The sequence below is a fragment of the Rhinolophus ferrumequinum genome, chromosome 22 (assembly GCF_004115265.2).
Source record: "Rhinolophus ferrumequinum isolate MPI-CBG mRhiFer1 chromosome 22, mRhiFer1_v1.p, whole genome shotgun sequence".
Lineage (NCBI taxonomy): Eukaryota > Metazoa > Chordata > Mammalia > Chiroptera > Rhinolophidae > Rhinolophus > Rhinolophus ferrumequinum.
This window is the reverse complement of record NC_046305.1, coordinates 51540786-51564692: the sequence shown is the minus strand read 5'-3', so window position 1 is coordinate 51564692 and position 23907 is coordinate 51540786. Positions and strand designations below refer to the sequence as shown.

The following is a 23907-nucleotide window of genomic DNA, read 5'->3' as shown; positions in this document are numbered from 1 at the left end:
GAGAACCTCTAAGACTTACACCAACAAAACTATCTACTGCCCAGTAGTTTCTACCCACTATGCTTCTTCCACAAACGAAGGCAGTAGCTTAAACAGACTATCAAAGATGTTTCAACAGATATGATTAAACGAATACAGCAAAATGTTAACAGAATCTAGGTGGGAGGTATGCAGGTCTTCACTGTGCTATTCTTTCAACTCTTCTGCATGTTCAAAATTTTCCATAATAAAATGTAGAGGTAGAAAAGGCTACCAAAAAACTCCAACAAACCCACAAAATTTTATTTCCTTAGGCAACTAGATGATACTCAATTTACTTTGTGTCTTCAGCACTGTAAAGACACACCTGCAAATTTTAATCAAATTCTCATTTTTTGCATGAAACCAAAATTTGGCCCATCCCAGAAGCCTTTAGCTAACTAATGGGCGTGGCTTTTTAGATAAGACTTTTATTCAACTAAAGTTAGCCAACTGAGGAAACTGCAAAGCTAATACAAACACTCCCAGAAGCAGGAAAAAGCTCTAAATAGTCAGGATTTGTTTTTGTGTAGTGCTTGTGAAGGAAGCTATATATAATGAAACTAGATATGGGTGGAAATAGACAGAGCCAATCACTATATGTCCCACAGGAAGGAACCATGCTATGTGGTAAGCAGAATATTATTTTGACCCCCCTGTGACATACAAGAAAGTAACTCAAGAGTAATTAGTCCCTCAGAGGCAGCCTGTAAAAAATAGACAATGAATTCCTATAACTGCAAGCAATAAGACATACTTTTCAATTTTGTAGATTAAAACACAATAGCTACATGTCCATAAGAACAGTTCAAATTAAAAAAGGGTGACAAAACCAAGTTTTCCAAGGATGCGGAAGAACTGGAATTCTCATACATTGCTGATGGGAGCATAAAACAAAAACATTCTGGCAATTTCTTATAACGGTGAACAAACATTTACTACATGACCTAACAACCCAAGAGAAATGGAAACATGTCCACACAAACAATTAAAGCAAAATGTTCACTGAAGCTTTCATCCTAATAGTCCCAAGCTGAAAACAGCCAAATGTCTCTCAAAAGTCCAACACGTGAACAAACTGTGGGATACTTGTGTAATGGAATATTACTCAGCGATAAAAAGGACCAACCTACCGATACTGACAACATGGACAAATCTCCAAAACACACTGACTGAGCAAAAGAAGTGAGACAGAAGAGTCTGATTGATTTGACTCCCTTTATTTGAAGTTTCAGAATAGGCAAAACGATAGTGGTAGAAATTAAATCAGATCAGTAGTTGTCTTTGGGGTACGGGGGTGGGATGAAAACTGAATGCAAAGGAACACGAGGATGCTTTCTGAAGTGATGAAAGTGATGGTTAAATGGTCTAGACTTTTGTCTAAACATAAACTCTACACTTAAAAATGTGTGCATTTGACTGTATGTAAATTAAGCCTCAATAAAGTTGATTAAAAAGTTATTACATGTCCTCACTTATAAATATTATATGAACTAGCAGTCCATCAGCATGACACATAACCCCATTCTACTTTTCGATTGCTCCGCATTTTTTTCTGCTGTTATGAACAAGCTGTCTCATGAAGATCCTACACGTCTGCAGCATGAAACTGTTTAATGGACAGAACACATCCTTTTTCCTTCACCGCCCACATCTTCTTGGAAAAACTGTCATCACTTCCAAGCCTTACAAGCCTATTTCACAGAGTAATGAAGAGAAAATTAAGCCAGGGCTAGTTTTGACCCTACTACTCCTTTGGCTTCTTTTCCTAATCTCCCATAAACAACAGGACACATTTCGAACCTAGTGTAGCGAAGACCATCAGCAACAGACAATTATAAAGTGAAGCCAGGGAGTAAAAGTCTATTAAAGCAATCATATGAGAGACAAAATTCAATTCACTAAGCTTTGGATTAATATCATTATATTGCATTACAAATATAATTCAGATTTTGTTTTTTGAGACCCAGATTCCTCTTTAGAGTTTTAGCATTCAAAGCTGTAAGAAATTTTCTTCTGACAGAGTATTTGAAAAAGAATTTGTTCAGCCAAATATCTAACATTAGGAAAACGCTGAAGGACAGGAAGGTACACCAAACAAATGGACTATACAATTCTTTAAAAATATTTATGAAGACTATATGCAAAACGTGGAAAAGTCCTTAGAGTATGTTAAAGGCAAAAAACAAAGATGGACTACAAGTTGTTTGTTTGGGGGTGTTTGCATTTAAAATATAAAAACACTGTCCATTGTGATTATCAGCATAGAAAATACACTCAGCAGTAAGTCACAATATGCAAAGCATGAAAATATTAATAGTTGAATTTGGGTGACTGGAACTATTTAATATTTTTAAATAGTAATTTTAAAAAACATAGCTGTTGTATCTTTTCAATTACACAAAGCTTTTTAAACCAACTCCCTACCTTCTCTACAATATATTTTCTTGGAAATTTGATGAAGACCTCACGAACTGGAGAAAAAGAGACAGACCCCTGACACATCCGAAGAGAGACGCTTCCTTTGCCTTTTCACTGGTTCATTACCCAGTCGGTGGGTACAGCTATAATGGACACTAAAGTACGAAAACAAGGAGCCACTCTACTGCAATGTGAGGATGTGTGCTTTCTAACACTGTAGCTCAACCATCGGACTGGCTTAGGTTGGCTCCTATGCACCTAACTCTGCCTTGCTATCTTACTTAGGCAAACAATCAAGTCAGAAAATATTTTTATTGACTAACTGTCTTAGCAATCATGCTATACTTTGCCCTTAAACTTGAGATAAGAGATTAAGACATGCATAAGCAATGAACATAGTCAAAGGAAGTGAAGCTTGATTGTGTTTGCACAAAATACTATTCTGGATGACTAAATATCAAGAACATTTTGGAATTCTGTTTCAGAAATATTTCGCATCTTACATTTTAGAACACTTTATTGATAGGACAAGAGAAACACAACTAAAGAAAGTAAATGGCCAAAGGTTTCTAAATGTTTGAGCTTTTTCTAATAAACCGCAAATCTAGTCAACAATTTAAGAAGCACAAGATTACCATCTCAATTACTTTTAAAGTTAACTTATATCATATGGAAAATGAGACGATGACCATATAAAAAGGAAAAATCCTTCCTTTTGGAAAGTAATTTCACTGGTAATGTGCATCACAGTCATAAAACTGTTCATATTCTTTCAACTCACAACAGCATGACTGAAAATTTATTCTAAGGAGATCATCAAAATGTGAGCTCCATGAGAGAAAGAACGTTATAGTGACTTGCAGACTGCTCTCAAATATTTGAAAGAATAAATGAAATAATCCTGAACTCAGAAAAAGTGAGGCACAAACATATTCATCATTTTTTAGGTTGTTTCCAAGTTCTGTTCTTATAAAAAAGCCAACTGTAGGGGATGAATGGTCAAGAAAACTACAGCACAACCACCTAATTAATTATAAAGCAATCGTTTAAAAGTATAAATATACATATGCAGAACAAAACAATCTAGAAATGTTTCAACCAATGTTGGTAAAAAGTGGATTATAAAAATGCAACTTCTAAAAGATAACAGGACACAAATCTAGGTGAGGTTGGGTATGGCAATCAGATTTTAGATACAATGACAAAAATACGATCCATGAAAGAAAAAACTGCTACGTTGAATGGTATTAAAATTAAAAACTTACGCTTTGCAAAATACCCTGTTAAGAGAATGAAAAAACAAGCCACACAATGGGAGAAAATACTCAGAAAACACGTATCTGATAAAGGACTTGTATCCAAAATATATAAAGAACCCTTAAAACTCAACAATAAGAAAACAAACACCCAATTAAAAAATGGACAAAAGATCTCAACAGACACTTCACCAAAGAAGATATACAGATGGCAAATAAGCACATGAAAAGTTACACATCATCATTCATCATGAGAGAATGCAAATTAAAACAAGATACCACTGCATACCTGTCTGAATGGTTACATTAAGAAAACAACTGATAATATCAAATGCCACGAGGACATGAAGCAACAGCAACTCACTCACTGTTGGCAGGAATGCAAAACGGTGCGGCCACTTTGGAGACAGTTTGACAACTTCTTGAAAAGCTAAACGTAGTCTCACCATGGGATCCAGCAATCATACTCCTACTAGGTATGTACCCAATTGAGTTAAAAACATATTCACACAAAAACCTACAAATAGGATGTTTACATCAGCTGTATTCATAATTGCTCCAAACTGAAAGCAACCAAATGTCCTTTATAAGTGACTGGATAAACAAACTGTGGTCCATCCAGACAATGGAATATTATTTGGCTATAAAAATAAATGAGTTACCAAGCCACAAAAAGACGTAGGGGAGCGAGGCTTCAATGAAAATTGTTCAGGGAAAGAAGCCAATCTGACAATTATACGATATTCCAGAAGAGCAAAGATCAGTGCGTGGCCAAGGCTTGCAGGGAGAAAGATGAGCGGTGCCCAGGGGATTGTCACGGCAGTGACGCTCTTCGGTAGGATACCGGCACAGTACATGATGCATTTGTCAAAACCTACAGAACTTTGCAACACAAAGAGCAAGCCTTAATGTATGCACATTTTTAAAAAATCAGTAGGTTGAGGGAACCCGACTGGGAGAAGAGAATCTAACTCTATCTCAAATGTGTATCAAACAACCTCACTAATGGGGGCAGGGCAAAGGCGCAGACCTAAGTAACGGGAAATGAACTCCGTAAGACTAAAGGCAAAAGGGGCTGCACGTAAGAACTGTACTCCAGTCAATGCACTTCTTTCCCATGGGGTACACGTGAACAATTGTGATATTTCTATCCATGTACACTGGACCTGAACCATGAAGTCAATGAACGGTGGATGTGGGGAGCCAAGTTTCTCACTGTTAGGGCAGAAATGCACAGAGCAGCAAGGGGAGGGGGGTCCAAACGGTCCATGGTAATGGAGGAAAGCCACAGACATCGGTGAGAACTCACGTTTCACTTAATACAGATACAGATGGTTACATATAGAAATATTTATAGATATATGTATATACACACACACATTTCTTTACCCTGTCAGCTGAGAGGGCCAGAAAAAAACTACACCCTAGTAGCAACGACCATACTGGGTTTCAAATACCCTTCTCCAATAGTAAAAGGAACCAGGGACCCTACGAGAAATGGCTGATTCCAGGGCTGGGGCAGGAAATACACAAGAGGAGCCTGGATCATTCTGTAGTGCCAGAAAGTAAAGAAATGCTCAAAAGCAAACACACACTGATGCGGATGTGGCAAAAAAGCACAGGAGCCGACTGGAAGAGCAGCTACCAGCGGCCAAAGCTAGAACAACTGCAGCAACAAAATCAAGTCGTAGTATCAGATTATATAACCCGAACTGTAAAATCTCCACAAGCCCATACTGATATAAATAAACGACTGAATAGATTCATACGTGGAGCAGAAGAGACATCCTTCTGTGTAGAATTCCAAACAAATTAGAGATACTATGCTGTAAAGAGGGGGAGCGTAACTCCCCACTGCTTAAGCGTGGGCACACAGGGACTCCTACACTACGGGTACAATATGAGAGGGGATAAGGAAGAAGCGCTTCACAGTGGAGAAACCAGACAAACAGCACTTCAGCCAGATGATCACGGTCAATAGTAACAACCCCACATCAGGATGATTATATGGCCCCTTGATACGAACTGATGAAAATGGTACTTTACCTCTGTGATCTTCCTCCCCCCAAAACCCAAACCCCACTCTGATCATTAAAACAAAACCAAAGTCCAATAGTCAGGCGTCCTGTGATATACCTGACGAGCAGACCTCAAAACAGTCAAGGTCACCAAATACATGGAAAGACTGCGAAGCTGCCATAGTCAAGAGGAGGCACCTCAATGAAACCTGGTCTCCTGCGTGGGGTCCTGGGACAGAAAGACATTAGGCAAAACATACGGAAATCCAAATAAACTGTGGGCTTTAGCTGATGATAATTTACAACATTGGTTCATTAAGTCTAACAAATTTAAGCTGTTCATAAGGAGAAACTGTGTATGGTGGGGCTGGGAAAGGGATTTATGGGAACGCTCTATACTAGCTGTTCAGTTGTTTTGTAAACCTAAAACTGTTCCAGAAAATAAAGTCCATGAATTTAAAAAATTAGATTACAAATGGCATATAACAGTATGATTTCAACTTCATAAAAAATGCATAAATAAAAGACAGCCACACTACTAAAGTAGTTATTTTAGGGTAAGATGATGGGTAATTATTTTTCTCTTCCTTAGTCTCCAAATTTTCTCTAACGTATTTACATACTTTTATAATTTAAAAAATGATTTTTCTTTACCACTGCACACCTATTAGGATGGCCAACATCCAGAATATGGACACCACCAGCTGCCGGCAAGCAGATGGACTAACAGGGATTCTCACTCATTGCTGGTGGGAATGCAAAACGGTATAATCACTTTGGAAGAGTTTTGCAGCTTCTTACAAAACTAACAAACTCTTACCACTTCATCCAGAAGGTGTGCTCCTCGGTATTACCCAAAGGAGTTGAAAATGTATGTCCACATAAAACCCTGTGCACAGATGTTCACAGCAGTGTCATTCCTAATCGCCAAAACTTGGAAGCAACCAAACGCCCTTCCGTGGGGGAATGGATAAATGAACAGCGGTCCTTCTGGACAAGGGGTACTACTCAACACTGGCAGAAATGAGCTATCAGCCACGAAAAGACAGGAAGAAACTCAAACACACGTGTCATTATAAATCTATCCACACCCACAGAATGTCCAACACCAAGAGTGAACCCTAATGTAAACCATGGGCTCTGGGTAACATGATGCGGCAATGCAGGTTCACCGACGGTGACAAATGCGCCCCTCTGGTAGGGAACGTTGACCCTGGGGGAGGCTGCGCACGTGGGGGTCAGGAGGTGAATGGGGAACCTCTGCACCTGCCACTCGATTCTTCTGTGAACCTCAAACTACTCTAAAATAAAGGAAAGCTTATTAAAATATTTAATAAATTTTAAAAATTAAGAATGAAATCTCATATATATAGATGGATATAATATCTATCTATTTATATAGTATGTATATATATACACACACACACACACACACACACACATATACATATTCCAGGGGTGCCAAAAAAACATACAAGTGGACACTTTGTTCAGTGTTGCTCAAGCAGTAGTTTGCCGTAATCAGAAGTGTCTGGACGCTGATGGGAACCACTTTGAGCCCCTCTTGTCATTGCAGAACTCAAACGTGATGTGTATTCATCTTCTGTTAATGGTATATATTGAGGATTACAATATTAATACAGTTTTTTCTTTTCTTAAAATGTGTGTACATTGGCACCCTTTGTATATCAAAGTAGATCTACCTCTGTTGTCAAACATTAGAATTCCTGATCTAAAGAGTAGGACTCTATCACGACTTCTTAGTGAATAATTCAAAACAAGATGGGGCAAGTTATTCCATTTTCTGCCATGAAAATCAAACCAAGAACTGAAATCTTTAAATCAATTAAACCTTCAGACAGTTAAATGTTATTTTATTTTCACTTAGGAAGCTAATGCACAAAATAACTTCATTAATTGTCACTTCCCTATTTCTTTCCCTGTCCCCAATCAAAAACAACAAAAACCATCTGGCCTCTCTTCAGTTATGATTTAATGTAAACATTTTCCAGCCTGAATAACTGCTAAATACAAGTGAGCAGAAAACTACCACATCAAAGTTATAGGGTCTCAAAATTACAATCAGTTTGCTTTGTCTTCAGATTTTTAAGGCCATTGTCATGTAATGCAATAATCCTGACAGACTATTCTTTACTAGGAAAAGAGAATATAAAAGTGTCTTGACTCAAACCATAGCCAAAAATAAAAACAAACAAAAAAAACCTCATCTTTAGTGAATGCGGGGAAAACAAATGTCAACTACATGTGGTCCAAATTACATGATTTCCAACCCGAGTTCACAATCCATTAGTGCTTTTTATAAGTACCAAAGCAAAAATTCAACATTTATACCAATATTTTAAAGCACCCACATCCAGATATTTAACACTGGGCAAAAGAAGAGTATTAATAACAATAAAGTATGGCCCTGGCAGGGATGAGAAACTGTGAGTGTGTCAAGTAGCATGTGGAATTCCCAAAAAAGGAAAAAAAGAATAAATAACTTGTCAAATAAGCTGCTTACCATCACGGGGACTTTTTACCCTTGGCTGAGTGTGCTACTGACAGAGAGAATGCTGTCTGAGACAGGAAACGTACAAATAAGGCTCATCTGTCTTTCAACCTTAGTACCTCCAGTCAGAAATAGCAAGGGTTTATTACTCTGGAAGGAGTAACAGATTCTTCAAACCTACTTCCAAAGCAGTTTACAAATATAATCTTCCAGGTAGATTTATTTCTGAATAAATAAATCATATGTGTCATTCAGGAAAAAAGTATAAGGGTTAAGGATTTAAAGTATTTTTTAAATAAATACAAAATTATAATCAAGCTATTCAGAAAAAAGTTTGTTACCTGATAATGACCGTCAAGCCAATGTAATCACTTGTCACCAACACCAAGAATAAAAACTTGTTCATTTCCCACCTGATACAACACAAAAGTCCAGTCTTAAATCTTAAAACAGCCTCCTCCGTTAAAATGATTAAGGCTGTAAACGTGTGTCCCAGGTCGCCAGCACACACCTAGTGTATATCCGCGGCCCTGGCAAAATGAATGGGCCGCTGGCGTTTTCAGAAGTGTCTTGGTTTGAGCAATAAACTACACGTTCCTTGCAGTACGTTTTGCATCTGGGAGACTCCTGTTAAGATACACACGGTCCCTGGGCCCTTGCATTTACTGGCTTAAGTAACTAAACCCAGAAAAGTACTTCCGGGGACTCAGAGGAATTGCTCTAAATTTGTTCATCCAATTGGGCGAGTTGGGTGCCATCTTTATTTTCTTACCCTCCCTGGGTTTATTCCAGTATTAAAACTGTCTGGTAATCTGCCAGATCCCCCACCAAACCATAATTTCCTAAGGGCAAGGACTACATGTCATTCAGCTCTGTATCCCCAGCGTCTAAACCCGTGTTTGTCACGTACTAAGCACTCATTAAAGATTTTCCCTGAATAAATGAAAAAAATCTATTAAGGCTAACACACAAATACAATAATGGTTTTCCTTCATGAACTTCCGTAATTACATCCCTTATTTTTAACTTTTACACTGATTTCACTTCTTACAGGGAAATACTAAAAATATTATGCAAGCTCTACATTTTTCAAACTTTAGTTTTGAAAAACTTTAGTTTTAGTATTAGTGATCATTTTGCTTTCTATTATGGGAATAATGCTTAAGAGTAAAATATGGCATTTAATTATGTAACCAATTTCAAAGTGAGGCTGTTTTCTTTTATTCAAATACACTGAAAAGTAAATTGTTTTTATCAATTTTTAAATATAACATTGACTCCAAGGATAGCAAAATGAGATAAAGGAGAATAAGAAATAAACATATTGACATTTAAAAAGTAAGTCTTCAGTGGAAATGTAACGGCTATATGCGATGTCAGAGGGGTAGTAGATTAGGGAAGGGGGTTATCACTTTGTGAGGGGTATAAATGATAAATGTCTAACTATTACATTGTTTTGTACACCTGAAACTAATAAAAAAAAAGGTAAGTCTTTATTTCCTGTGAATTCTAGGAATAATCAATCGTAATTACACTGTTTCATATCATGAAAATTAAATGCACCAGACTTAGTATGAAAAAAATTAAGCACAATGGGTTTCCTCACATGATAAGAGGCTAAAGAATTACCAGTAAGGTCTTCAAGAAGGTTCCGGTACTAAAACTATAAAAGTATACACTGATTTTGTTTTGACAGGACTTTTTGTTTTTCAATTTTTGTTTTTACAAACTTGATCAACATAAAACTCTATGATTCTACTCAAATGTAAGGTTAGATGTGAAAATGGGTTACTTCTTCACACTGCGGGATAATAAACATTAGATATGAGTAAGAAAGTTGCTAACAGCCGTAAAAGCTTCCCTAACGTCTTTCCTCACTTCCCTCCTATGTACACTATTTCTGAGGACTCCCTCACTCAGTTACTCACCAGCAAACAATCCGTCCTCAGTTTCCCTGCACTAACTCAGGCTTTGAGATCTGCTTCATTCTGAACCACTGCCCACGTGGCCAATTGAAACTGCAACCCCAGATGTTTTTCATTTGATACACTGTGTACAGTGAAAGTTAATTAAAGAACAAAATCTACTTGCTTTATCAACAACCTTAGCTTGCAAGTCAGGTAAATTACCAAAGAAGGAAATCAATTTTTAAAAGTTCTGTTTCATTATTTCTGAACTACTACATCATGAAATTAAAAGAATGATTCCTTGTATGATCTGGTAAGTTTGTTCTGGGGCAACAGCCTGCATCCTGAACCAACACCCATTTCCTAAACATTCATTTAGTCTCAAGAGATAATTTACATGAGTGTGAATAGAAGTATAAATTCACCAGTACTATTGGAAAAAAACAGTTCAAAATATGTTCATCTATGAAAGACACCCTTAAAAATTAACAACAAGAGATATACTTTTGAAGGGAAATGGCCCTTTGGCAATCAAATACCATCCTTTAATCCAAATTAAATGTGGACAATTTCTTTTGGAAGGTGGACACAGACCAGTTTCTGTAAGCTATAGTCTATTTCAATTTATTGAACAAGAAGAAAAGTACAGTAAGACCTTTTCTGAATCAACATAAAAGACAACTGGGTAGGATAGGGAAATCTAGAAAAATCTACTAGCACATAACTCATAAAGGGAAATTTCAGGGTCACGTTTCCTTGGATTCAAAACACCAGGTGGGGAAACTGACTGCCATTTCCAAGTAGACGCAGGTTACATCGCCTGAGAAAACAGACCCCAAAAGTAGTTTCTGAACCCTACTAGAATCAAAATAACAACAATAGTGGGTAAAAAGAATTCAGTGACCGGCCCGGTATATTCAATAGACAAATTACACTGATTAGAAATCACAAAGTTTATAGATGATTAAACTGGTGAGCAAAAGCAGTGGAAGAAGTTTCCCCAACTTTCACAGAGGTCATCCCATTTTCCAAGGTCTCCAAATACTAAGTTACTCAATCTCCCGATTTTTAAAACATACTAAATAAATAACTGGAACTATACAGTCACATAGATATAAGGGGGTGAGGCCAACTTCCTGGTGAATCGCCCTGAATAGTTCCGAGAGGAATTAGCCTCTGCATTACAGCTGCCAGACACTCCATACAAGCAGCTGACGCCCTGCGACGCTCCTTCTCCAAAGAGAAGTAAATTAATGACTCGTGTTTCAAGCCCACAGAATACATAGGTCTGTCATTCCAGTCTTCGCTGAGGTCTGACACAAGAATGTGCAGTTTCCGATAGCTCAAGCAAAAACAAATCACTGTTTAAAAGACATCTTCGTAATAATGGAAGTCCCTTGTAGGTAATATACATAAGGGGACTCAAAAATAGTTGCTTACTCTGCAACTTGAATACCTTGCAGATAGTTGTATTTCCTCAAATGTTATGAGAACCTTAGTCAGTTAGCAGGGAGCAGTAAGTAATAAACAAGAGTCTATCCACGTGCTACCTAGTATTTGACTGACACCATACCACGAAAATGAATGCCTGCACTCCGGAGAGAAAGCAAAAACTTACTTTGTGGTCACCCCCAATTCTTAAACTTATCTGAAGAGTCTATGTATGAATTTTGGTTGTGAAGGTAGACAACAGGTATACATCTTAGTACTATATTCAGTTCCCTGTCTTCAGTCCCCTCAACTCCCGACAACATGCCAAATAAAATATTTAAATGAAAGGAGGCATCTTCCAATCAGAGGAGCCGACCGGACCACCGTGGTTAACTCAGAAAATCACAGGTAGGGCAGAGCACCTGGGACCTACAGCATCCAAGGATCAAACTGATGGACTGTAAACACAACAGCAAGTACAGGCATTTCACACGTAAGAGAAAGAAACGCTGGGTGGGGCTGTGAGGTGAAATACAGATGAAAGGCAACCAGCTCCTCAGCAGCTGTTTGCAGCTCTGGGTGTTAGAGCTCAGTTGTCCCTCGTCCCCTTCTTTATATAGTACAAGCCAGCCCAAGAGACTAGATGCTCGGAAATTCTTCTAATTCTAATAGTGATTGTCCTCTTTGGCCTTGGAAAGTTATTCAACCTCTTCGGGTAAATAATTAAATAAAAACTAAATTTTCACAGGGAGCTCTGGTAATTGATGCACATACAACTGTATTCTGACCTCGAAAACAGAATACAATCCGAACGTCTTAGCACTGCATGCAAAGCGCTTTTTGATCTAACTTCAGGCACAACTGTCTATAGACAAACAGCAAGCTTAGATTCCTTATATTTATTTATATTTAATAGTTACTCTAAGAACTTCTCACATCTTCAGCTTCCTCCGCCTACTGAAATTGCACTTGTCCTTCAACCACAGCTGAAAAGCCCTTTAACACCTACCTACCCAGCAATCCTCTCTTCCCTCTAAACACCCATTGTTTTTTGTTTCCCTCCTTTACCTCACTCTGCTTTGCACACAGTGAATGGTGACATGTACCTTCCCCACTGCAGTGGAAGCTTCTCAAGGGCAGGGGTGCAGGGATTTTGACTCTACAAGCCCGACAGGACTTGACACTTAGTTTGTGCTTCTCTGTGGAACCAGACTGAGCATGAGGTGATGAGTGGGCCAACGTCCGAAAAGTGAGGCCCTAACCCACTGCTTTTCAAACAGTGGATCACAACCTAATGAGTCGTGAAAGAAGTGGGCCAACGTCAGCGTTTAAAAAAACAAAACAGTACAAAATATCGAACATACTGAAAAATACCAGTGACAGGTACCAGTAAATACAGTTTTGTGAAACTTGCTTCAGGTGTTTTTTTTTGTACTTATATCGGGCTATAATATAAACTGTATCTCTTAGTGTGAGTTGCAATTAAAAAACTATTTTAACATTGCCTAAGGATTTATTTTCAAACGTGGGGCGAGAACTGTACCGCCCGTACACAGGCTCCTCCCGGGCTGCCAGTGAAGCAAGGACATCATCTGCACAGCTGACAACGGAAGGGCCCTCACTGGCCCTACGCCAGTTATGTCCGTGGTGTCAGTGATACCATCATCTAACGAAGGAACTCACCACCGAGCACGTTCCCAAAGCACTGTGCAGTGATCATAAATCATGTTTGCTTGTCAACTGAGTCTCTGCTTATCTGCCAGGTCCTAAGAATTATTCCCAAAGGGACTTATCTTACAAAATGATTACCTGTGAGGGCGTGGTGACAAACCCTCACCTGAAACAAACGAGTCAGTGAGGACGGAAAGAGAACTTTTCTTCAGAGTGACTTATATGACCCAGACAGATCTACATGTCCTGGTCACGGCCATGTTGTGGAAGTGACTTCCCAGGGAAAGATAATGCTATTATCAAATTTAGTTTTATTTGCCGCCTCAACCACCTATGGAATTAACAGTATTGAGTCAGGTTGCAATTATGATTGCCATGCTCTCTTCACCGAAAACCAGTCAAGATAGAGCTAAACAAGGGCAAAGAATGACTGCTTTGGTCCCCTCACCCACCCAATGTAACACGAGGGACATAAGACAGTTACATTTCACAATACGACCAAAGCTCACCTGCTGTCCAAGTGTACAGGGATGTGACTGAATTTTAAGAGACTGTTCAGTCAAGAACAGTTTGACTATTAGCAGTCAACAATAGCTGAAAAAACGAAATGGACAATACACTGGATTTAGAATCCAAAAACCTGGGTGTAATTCTGGTTAACACTCGCTGGTGCAATACCCAGTTTCCTCTGATGAAATAGGGGATCACAGTAATACATTCACTCAGCACATTATTTATTGAGTAATACCCTCCATGCGCCACTAGACATCTGGCTGGCGACCAGTATGGATGTGTCCCCTGGCCTCGAGGAGCTTATACGTGTATGTTTCCCCCTCACAAGGCTGCTGCGAAGATCAAATGTAAAAACACCGCAAATTGTCACACACACTTCAAACAGCAAGGTGGCAGAATGATTATTGTTACGATGTGGTATAATGATGACGGTTACTGTTCTCCTACCTCTTAACCACCCATCTTTACTACCTCAGCTTAGCAAGATTCGATAAATAAAGTACAGACGATTGAATATAGTAGCCCATTATCTACGGAAATTATTTTCCTGAGAAATGGAACTCAGGAGCCTCACAAATCAGTATTTGTTAATACAGCCCTAGCTCATGACTCAATATAACCATAAAGATAAAATGAACTGAGAATTCAAGGCCTGTCCCCTGTAGTGTCGCTCCAGGCAGGGCTGGGCATGTGAGTGCACTACCCACACCTGGCAAGGGAGTAAAAAAATAAAGATTTCTGTGCCCCATGCAAGACCTAAGGAATCATAACCCTTAAAGAGGGAGCTGAGAATCCATACTTTTAACAAGCACGCTTACCCAGTGATTCTTATGCTCACTAAAGCTTGAGAATCATTGCCATAAAAATCCCTTTGATCAATAACCATGATGTCAAATACCATTTCCAAAACCTGCCTGGAATATCTGAGCCAAACAGAATAAAATTCAGCTACAATTGAGAAAGTAACTCTTGAGGTCCTTAGCAGACAATGTCCCATGACTCACACTTAACTTGCAAAAATACTTCTTGGGGCACCAACCTCTTTTCAGTCAACCATTTTCAAACTTTCACAGAAAATGAAGCCAAAAAACAAAAACGAATACCCACGAGACGTTTGTAAGTTATTCAAATCAACTCTCTATAGTCAAATATATGGTGACGGAAGGAGATTAGACTTTGAACGGTGAGCACACACTATATACGGATGATGTATTATAGAATTGTACAACTGAAACTTATACAATGTTATTAACCAATGTCACTGCAATAAATTTAATTTTACAAACTCAATAAACAAATGTTCATATATGGCTTTAATTTTTCTTATGGTTTAACTTTAACAAGGGAAAGTTGATGGGTATATTATTATCCCATAGCTATCGAGGAGGAAGGCATATACTCTCTGTATCATGATTTTTAACGCAAGCCAACCCTAGGAGTCCATGCTTACTAAAGACCACACTACCCAAATACCAAGGAGACAAAACAAACTAGCCAACACACAAACCTAATCCCGAAAAACTATAGATGGCACCATATCCAAATCCACTGCACACTCAAACCCTCCTAAGGGAATCTCTCAGGAAATCAATCAAGAACCCTTGGAACTATTTTAACCTTAAGAAAATTAACCTGAAATCAAATGCTACTTCACATACTATATAATTAGTGCCAAGATATATTTATTTTGGTTCTATTTGTTGAAAGCATCCTTCACTCATTAGCCTCCAGGTATATACATCAAAGTGAAGACACTCGATATATGTTACAATGGGAAAAATTACAAGGTAAAGACTAACATTCTAACTGCAGTAAAATTTAGAGCCCAGAGGGCTTGTTCATACTCCAGTACCAAGCCCTGCAATATGCCCCTTTCCCAAAGCAGGTAGAATCTAGTCAGTTTTGAAGGGAGAAAGGACAAACTGAACCACAGAGAATTTACCTGAATGACTGTTTCAAGATTCAGTGAGGACGGGTGGGGCCTAGGTAACCGGACTTTAAAAGAAATGGATGCTCTTCCTTTTGTCTAAGCTTACATTCCCTTAAATCTCAGTTACTCTGTTCTTTCACACCTCTCTATCAGTTGTCCAACTGCAATATATGAGAACTGGAATAATTTGTGCATAGGAGGAAAGCGTCAAAAATTAAAGTCTTAATTCAACAGCAATTATCAAAGTCCAGACATCCACCTATGACTTCATACAAATTCCATCTACATAATAATAATCTACCTATGTCTAACCCTGACCCCATTTGGCACTTCATCAACTTGCAAAGCTTTGCTGGGACAAGAAAGATTACCGTAAGGAACATGGCTGAGAGACAGAGAAAAGCTCTGAGCAATGTTGCCTAGAATATATATGCTTTAGGAAAATGAGCGTCAACCTAACTAAGATCAAAACAAGCAGCAGGCACAGATATCCCTCAAGAATCATGTCTGTTTGGTCCCTGACTTCCTCCTCATTTGAAAACCTAAGGAAAAGATGCAGACTTTGGAAGAAGAGAAGGAAAGCGAAAGAAACTATATACAGTTGACCCCTCAACATGGGGGTTTGGGGAACTGACCCTCCCCCAGCTGTCGAAACTCTATGTATAACTTTTGATTCCCCAAAAACTTAAGTTTCTCCTCAGTATTCTCGGGGGATTGGTTCCAGGACCCCTCGCAGAGGACACTCAAGTCTCCTGTAGCAAATGGTGTAGATAGATGGATGCATGCAGTTGGCCCCCCACATTCGTGGACTCCCAACCGTGGATTGAAAACAGTAGAGGTATTTAACCGAAAAAAATCCACATATAGGTGGACCCACGCAGTTCGAACCCGTATTGTTCAGGAGTCAACTGGAGTTGAGATCTCAGTGAATTTACCAACTAGCTCAGCTCTGTGCTGCAACTCTATTTCCACCGTAGCAGAGGAGAAGCTTCAAAGAATTCAGAAATCGAAACACTTGGAAAGGTAAGAAACCAATGCCAGGAAGATGTCTGATCATCACAACCTTCCAGAGAAAGTTGCTCTAAGCTAAGAGTGTTCTTTTGTCCTGCCCACTAAAAGAGAGAAAGTTCTCTACTCACCACCAAGGATGCGCCAAAATGCAATGCCTTTTTTCTAGAAGGAGGAATGAACCTAGATTGGAACCTGGGCCTGAGGTAAGCCCTTCTACCTGCCCTAGGGGGTCATCCAAGGTCTCTAAAGAGTACCTCGTTCATATCTGGACTCTGCTGCAAAAACCACAACAAAGGCAAGAAGACACCATCTATGTTAGTTTGTGTGTGTGTGTACACACACACACACACAAAATGGTCAATCATGTTAGCTGTAGTCTTCTACAGAACTATTTTAGTTTAGTTCTTTTAGCTCCTGTAAAGAGTAAATGATTTAGAACTTTATGATCAATTCATAATTTAAAACACTGTAGTTTTAAATTTAAAAATAAACAGCTGGGTCCAAAGTAAACTTCCAAAGAAAAAGAAAAGTGACAATTCCAAGAGCTTCTATTGGAAGGAAACACCAGGCACAGATTTTGAGTTATCTAGAAAGAAAATCAGGTGCCCAGGTACAAAGCGAAAGGTCACTATTGCATTCTATATCTGAATGCCCTTACCCTCAAAACGATTAAGAATACATCGCTAGAGAACACTAGAAAAGAGTATGTAGGATGTTAAGGGGAAAAAAACACATCTATTTACAGGAAGGACGGAAAAAGTTACAGTAATAGCTCCAAACACTTGCTTTGATGAGCTGCTCTTTCTTGAGGTGCAAGAGGAAACAGAACGGGTGGACACCACAGAGTAAGCATGTCAAAGATAAGGAAAGGGGCACCAGGTAAATAAGACGGGATGGCCTGCTCTGTAGGCCCGGGACGTTCAAGATCCTATCCCCTTTGAAGTCTTGAGCAAACCTCTGTTTTACTACTGTTTTACTGGAGGAACGCCTGAAGCTTGTGGACATTATAATTAAAATAACATTTGCAAAAAATGAGAAGGGTTTCATGAGAGCAAATCCAAGCACTGAGGGAAAGGGCCAAAATGTGAAAAAAGAATATACAAGACAGAGTAAGAAGGAGCGAGACATAGCAACTGAAGACTGTTGAGAATGGAGATAACGCCAGCGTCCACCCCCTACCAGCCAGCCAGCAATCACTACATAAATGTTAACACAACGTACAAAAACACGAATGGAGCACCTGGGTCGGAGTAGTGGAGGAGGTCTGCACAGAAATCGCGAGACAAGGCGGCATCCTGCGCGAGCTTTAAGGGACGCAGTGGGGAAGGAAGGATGAAGGAGCGTACAGGGGGAGGGGCTGCAGAAGGGAAGAGGATGGGTGGCAGCAGCAGAAGGGGCCTAAAACGAGGAGGGGAAAGCAACCCCGAGGCAAGAAAGAACAGGATGAAGTCAAGCGTGGGATCATCCCCAGAGGATAGAGGAGGAGAGCGCATGAAAACTGCGTGCCCAGAAAAAGTGGGGAGGTCAAGGACCCAAAAGGGGGTTGTAATTGTAGACTGGAACAAAAGTATGAGTACGGTGCACGAGTCAGACCAGGGATGCTCTCAGAGATGTGTGGTGACCGAGACACTAGATTCAAAATCATGGTGTAAGACCAGGGCTACTGTAAAGAGAACTACAGTGTCACCGACACCACCACCACCACCCAAAAAAAAAAAAAAAAGAAAAAAAAAGAAAGAAAAAAAAGGCGTGCAAGGGTCAGAAAAGAAGGTATACTCCGAGAATGAACACAAAAACGAGAAGAGGACGGACACACGGAAGAACAGAAAAACACATAGTGGGTGCTTCCCCGTCAGGAGAGGGTAAGTAGGGAAAGAAAAGGGAGAGCAGTGTGGAGGGCTGATGCTTCCGGAGGAAAAGTCGGAGCGGACGAGGGGTCCTGCCTACTCGGGCTCGAGGGCCGAAGGGACGGTCCACGGGGGCTGGAGGGAGCGGTGGAGAACGGGAAACTACGACGCCCACCACGAGAACTCGGGGAGGGCGCACACACACGGCGGCCGGCTCAGAGGAGGTGCTGTCAGCGAGCGGCACAGCGAGGGGCAGCGAGGAGCAGCAAGCGGCGTGCCAAAGGGGCAGAAAAGCCGCCGGGGAGTGGGGGCGGGGGCACGGCGGGAGGGGCACCGGGACAGAAACTGGAGCTTGCAGGCAGGGAGGTGGGAGTCCCAGAAACCCGGGGTGTGGGAGGTAAAAGGGTCAAACCCCCCCGGAGGTGCGGGGCTTGAGGGGGGGCGAGGGTCCCCAGGGCCGTTCGGGGTTGGGAGGAAGGTGCGGCCTGAGGGTGACAGGGGTGGACGGGAGATGCAGGGACAGGCGGAGGGGATGGGGCGGGGTGGGGCGGCGGGCAGCCCCGATACTCACACCTCCAGAATGCGGTCCCCCTTGCGCACCCCGGCACGATCGGCCGCCCCCCCGGGCAGCACCGCGCTCACATGCTGCAGCGGCGCGTACAGCTCCCCGTTGATGCTCCGCAGCTGCCCGCCCTCGCTCACTTGGCCCCGCACGTTGAAGCCGTAGCCGGACTCGGACTTGACGATGCGCACGACCCGCGGGCCGGCGCCTCCGCCGCCGCCGTTCCCGGCGCAGTGGAGCCCAGACCCCCCACCGCCGCCGCCACCTCCGTTCCTGTGAGGGGCTGAGGGGTGAATCCCTTCCCCGTCCTCGTCCGCCATCTTGCGAGCAAGCGAGCCGTATCCCCGCCCCCCTACGCCTCCACTCCCTCCCCGCGCGCGCTCGTCCTTCTCAGCAGCCGCGCGACCACCCGCGCGCGCGCCCGCTCCTCCGACCGCGGGACCCGAGTGGGCCAAAGAGCTGCCGGCTGAGGTAAAGCGGCGGCAGGGGGCGGGGGAAAGCGGACGGTTGGGCACCGTGGAGCCTCCTGGGAAATGTAGTTTCTGGAACATGGGGGCGGGGAGGGGGCTGGGCCGGGCCGGAGCTGAGATAATATGACGCAATTCGGAAGCAACGCCTGCTGGGAGTTGTAGTTTGTCTTTTATGCTCTTAGAAATTTTATCTGTTGGGTGGTTGAGAGAGTGGTATACTGATTCAGCTGTTGACTTGGGCAAGTTTTTTTTTCCCCTTCTTTCATTTCATAGACCCGCAAAACAATATTAGGACACGTTGACGTTTGTGTTTCAACACACTCTTAAATTATAACAACTCATGTGCTCAATACCTTATATCTTCACACACATTATTTTATTTTATGGCCCCAACAACCTCGAGAGACTGCTGGATCATGACTTATTTCTCTATTTCACATATTAGGAAACTGAACTTTAGAGTGCCCAAAGTCATGCAGCTATTAAGTAACAGGAACTAAGGCGCAGTTATTTTTGTGCAACTTTCTTTTCACGTATTGCAACTACATAAAAAGTATGCCCTGACTGTACAAAAAGCATACATAGAGGAAACTATGGCCTCACTGATTTAGAACTGGATATTAGAGTGGCCAAGTAATTTCAATTGAGCAATGATTTTGGTTACCTTTATTTCTAATTCTTTTCGTTTCCCTCCCCCAACAACACAGTAGTGTAACTTGCAAATGTCAACAATTGATGGTTTTTGGCTACCTACCCAAACACAAACTTACAGATACTGTGCAGAATGCCTGGCAAAGGCGAGTAAGAAGAGCAAGAGCAAAAATAATGTAAATATCTTACGCACTTTATACTCAGGTCTGCTATTTGATTTTCCCTACTGGCGGGCTAATGTTGGTCTGTTACTGTTTCATGGACGCTGATAAAAGACACAAACTTCCTGGGTCGGAGACTTCAGCATGTTTGTGTCAATTCCTCTTGCCCCCCAAGATTCACAGGGATGACACGAAGGGCTTAGATGAATGCTATGCGCTTGGTGGATTTACATCATGGCTGATAAACACAGAGCTTGGGGAACCCGCCATTTTATAGGAAGCAGTAAACAAACGTGTTCATGTCCTGGAAGGAGACATTACATCATCCCTCAGAGTTGCTCACTATAAATACAACCCTGAGAAATGACCCTGGTGAAGAGCAGTCAGCGTCTTGCATTCTTGGTATACCCAGGAAGTTGAGCAGAAGTATGAAAGACCCACCAAGGACTGTCTCTCATCATTACTATGTGCCAAACGCTATTCTAAGCACTTTACATCTATAATCTCATTTAATCCTCACAGCCCAATAATATTGTTATTTTATAGATGAATAGACAGGCATAGAGAGGTCACAGAGCTAACAAGCAATGAATCCAGAAGCAATAGGGATATAGAGTTAAAAGACAGGAAAAGTTTACTTGCAGAGGTCTGATGACTTATAAAAGCAACAAACAACCCCTCGAAAGAATCTATAGACTATGTAAGGGTGTCCAAGGGGATAAAAATAAACAAAAATGGTAGAGTAATTAAGATAGCTCACAAAATGTAGGATGAAGACTCAAAGTTATTATATCAGACAGAACATAAAAATTAATGTGACCTTATTTTATAACCAAGCTAATGAAGGGCCTTGATTAGTTAACAAATACGGAAATTAATAAAAGTTAGAATAAGAATTTTGCTCCAAAATAACGGCACTTGGATTTTTGTTGTTTTTTAACATGAATCGTTTGGTTTGAACTGAGTATGGGATGGGAAGGAGCTTATCCACTAAAGCAAGGCATCAGAGAAAGGAAAAAGGGCGCTTCCACTGAAAGAGCTAATTTTTTTTTCATTTGTTTGTTTGATAAAAATGTATTGAGTGCCTCCTCTGTTCTAGGCTCTATAGTAGTGGCTAGGGATACAAAGATAAATAAGATATCTATGAACTCCATGAAGGGCAATATGACATGGTCAAATTTACAAAGGCACCTACTCCTTGATCTGGCAATTCCATTTCTAGTTCATTGTACTGTCACACTTGCACATGTGTGACATGACATGCTTGTGAAATTAGTCATCGCAATATTGTTTGCATTTGAAAAGGACTGGAAATAACCTAATGTTCATTGATTAAATTATGGTACACCCACAAAGGAAACCCAAATAACTGTAAATAAAGAATGAGGAAGCCCTTTTTTGCACTGAAATGGAATGATCTCAGAAATACTGTACATAATTAAGTGAAAACAAGGGACAGCACAGTCGATAGAACATGAAAGGGTAAGCATAGATATAGCTATCTCTCTAGAAGTAGTCACAAGGAATTGATAACTTTACCTCTGAGGAAGGGGACTGGAAAGCAGATGTGGGCACAGGGGTAGGAGTGAGACTTTTGTAATTTCTGAATTTTTTGGACAGGTAAATGTGTTTGCCTAGTCCAAAAATAAAATACATAAAATATTTAGAAAGGAGCCTGTTGAAAGAAAAGATGATCAGAGCATCAAAATAAGAAAATAAAAGAAGACACCATCACTGCTCTTGAGCACTCATGATCTAACGAGAGTCAGCAAAAAAAAAAAAAAAATTACGGTACAGGTCTTGGCACACGTGAGTAATGAGAGCTGTGCTAGAAGCCTGCACAAGCTGCTAAAAGTGCTCGTAGGAAGGGTCTTCCAAATGTAACAGCTAAGCTGAGTAATCATAGATGAGAAGAGTTAGCAAGGCAGAGAAGGAAGGGCATTTCTGACAAGGGGAACAGTGTATTCACAGAGATTTGGAAGAACGTGGTGCAGTGTAAATACAGCAGTTCAGTAGGACCAGAAACATGGGGACCAGAGGAAGTGGGCAGGGATGGGGACAGGGAAGGTGGGCAAGAATCAGATCTGGGAGGTCTTTAGGCATTGGATATCATGCCCAGGAGTTTAAATTTCATTCCTAAGTATTTAGGAGCCTCTGAATGCTTTTAAGCAGAGCAGAGGTATTATCAAAATTTGTGCTTCAGAAAGTTCCTTCCGCAGGAAGCGTGGAGAACAACATGAGATAGACCAGGTAAGAAGCCATTGCAATGCTTCAGCTGAGAAATGATGAGATTGAGACTAGGGCAGTGGCGGTGGGAGGGGGGTGCCTTGCAGAGAAAGGACTTGGAGCTCAGATGTGAAGGGCTGAGCAAAGAGTGAGATCAGATTCCTGACTTGGTGGTGTGATTCCCCAAGACCAGGCATGAAAAGGAAGAGGAAGAGGTGTGTGGGGAGGGTAATGAGTCCAGTTTGGGGTGTGTTGGATTTGAGGGGCCCGCAGAGGATCCAAGAGGAATTGATCAGCAATTGGTTGGACACGTGAGTCTGGCATTGAGGAAAGGGGTCTGGGCCAGAGCACAGATTCGGGAGGCGTGGGCCCTGGGTGGTAGGTGGTGGCGGATGAAAGCCCCAGGCAGAACATGTAGTGAGATGAGAGGAGTGCCAAGGCTAGAACCCAGAGAATGCCCCTCCCCCTACCCCCCAGGAGACTTTAAGAGGCAGGTGAAAGACAGGGAGGAGCCAGAGAGCTGGGAGACCCAGAGCACCTGGGGGCTTGGAAAGAGATGGAGCTGCTTTTGGAAATAGGACCTGGACTGTTTGCAGAGCCCTTCCCTTCGAAGAACTATTGAGTCTTCACCATGACAGTATAAATAGAAGCGTTCACAAGAAACTAGACTCCAATAATCGGCAGGCCCCAATCACATGGCTAGTTAATAGCAGAACTGAACCTTGAACCCAAATTTTCTGACGCCAAGGCCAGGACTCCACTACCCAGCTTCCTTTTAGTTAAAGAAAAAGAAGTTCCTCCTGCCCTTTGTGATGTACAAAGTCGGCGGGTTTCCATCAGCTTTCTGTGTAGGAATTACTTAGGTGAGAATCCCACCTGCACACTTTTGCTCAGATGTCCTTTGGTCTTAGGTGTCCTGCCTCTTCTTGTTCCCTCTGTACGGGTCTAAAATCTACTCATCCAAGTTTTCGCGTAAGTCCCTCCATAAAGCTTCCTCTGAGAACTCCAGTTCACTCTGACATCTCTCTTTTCTAAATTCCTCGGGCAAATCCACCTTCCAGTGACCCCCTGGCCCCGCAATGCGTCACACACGTGTGTAATCCCCTCCCGCTGAGTGTGGGCAAGGCCTGGGACTTGCTTCTAGGCCACACAATATGGCAAAGGTAACGCTGTGTCACTCCCCTGATTACAGTTACGTGCCATCACACTCCTTCTTAGCTAATTGGAGCAAGAGAGTCTCCAGCTGGTCTCCAGGAACAAAGCAGCCCTGTTGGGAATGGCCTGTGGGCCCCCAGCTGACAG

General features: G+C 41.4%; 1 protein-coding gene across 1 annotated transcript in view; it reads right to left on the bottom strand.

Moving 5' to 3' along the window:
• Window positions 1–19574, bottom strand: part of SNX27 (sorting nexin 27) — a 60090-nt gene extending 40516 nt beyond the window's left edge. The window contains exon 1 of the mRNA XM_033092793.1: window positions 19107–19574. Within this exon, the coding sequence (XP_032948684.1) occupies window positions 19107–19417 (311 nt within the window). The 5' untranslated portion in view covers window positions 19418–19574. The remainder of the gene's footprint in view (window positions 1–19106) is intronic.
• Window positions 19575–23907: the final 4333 nt, after the last annotated feature.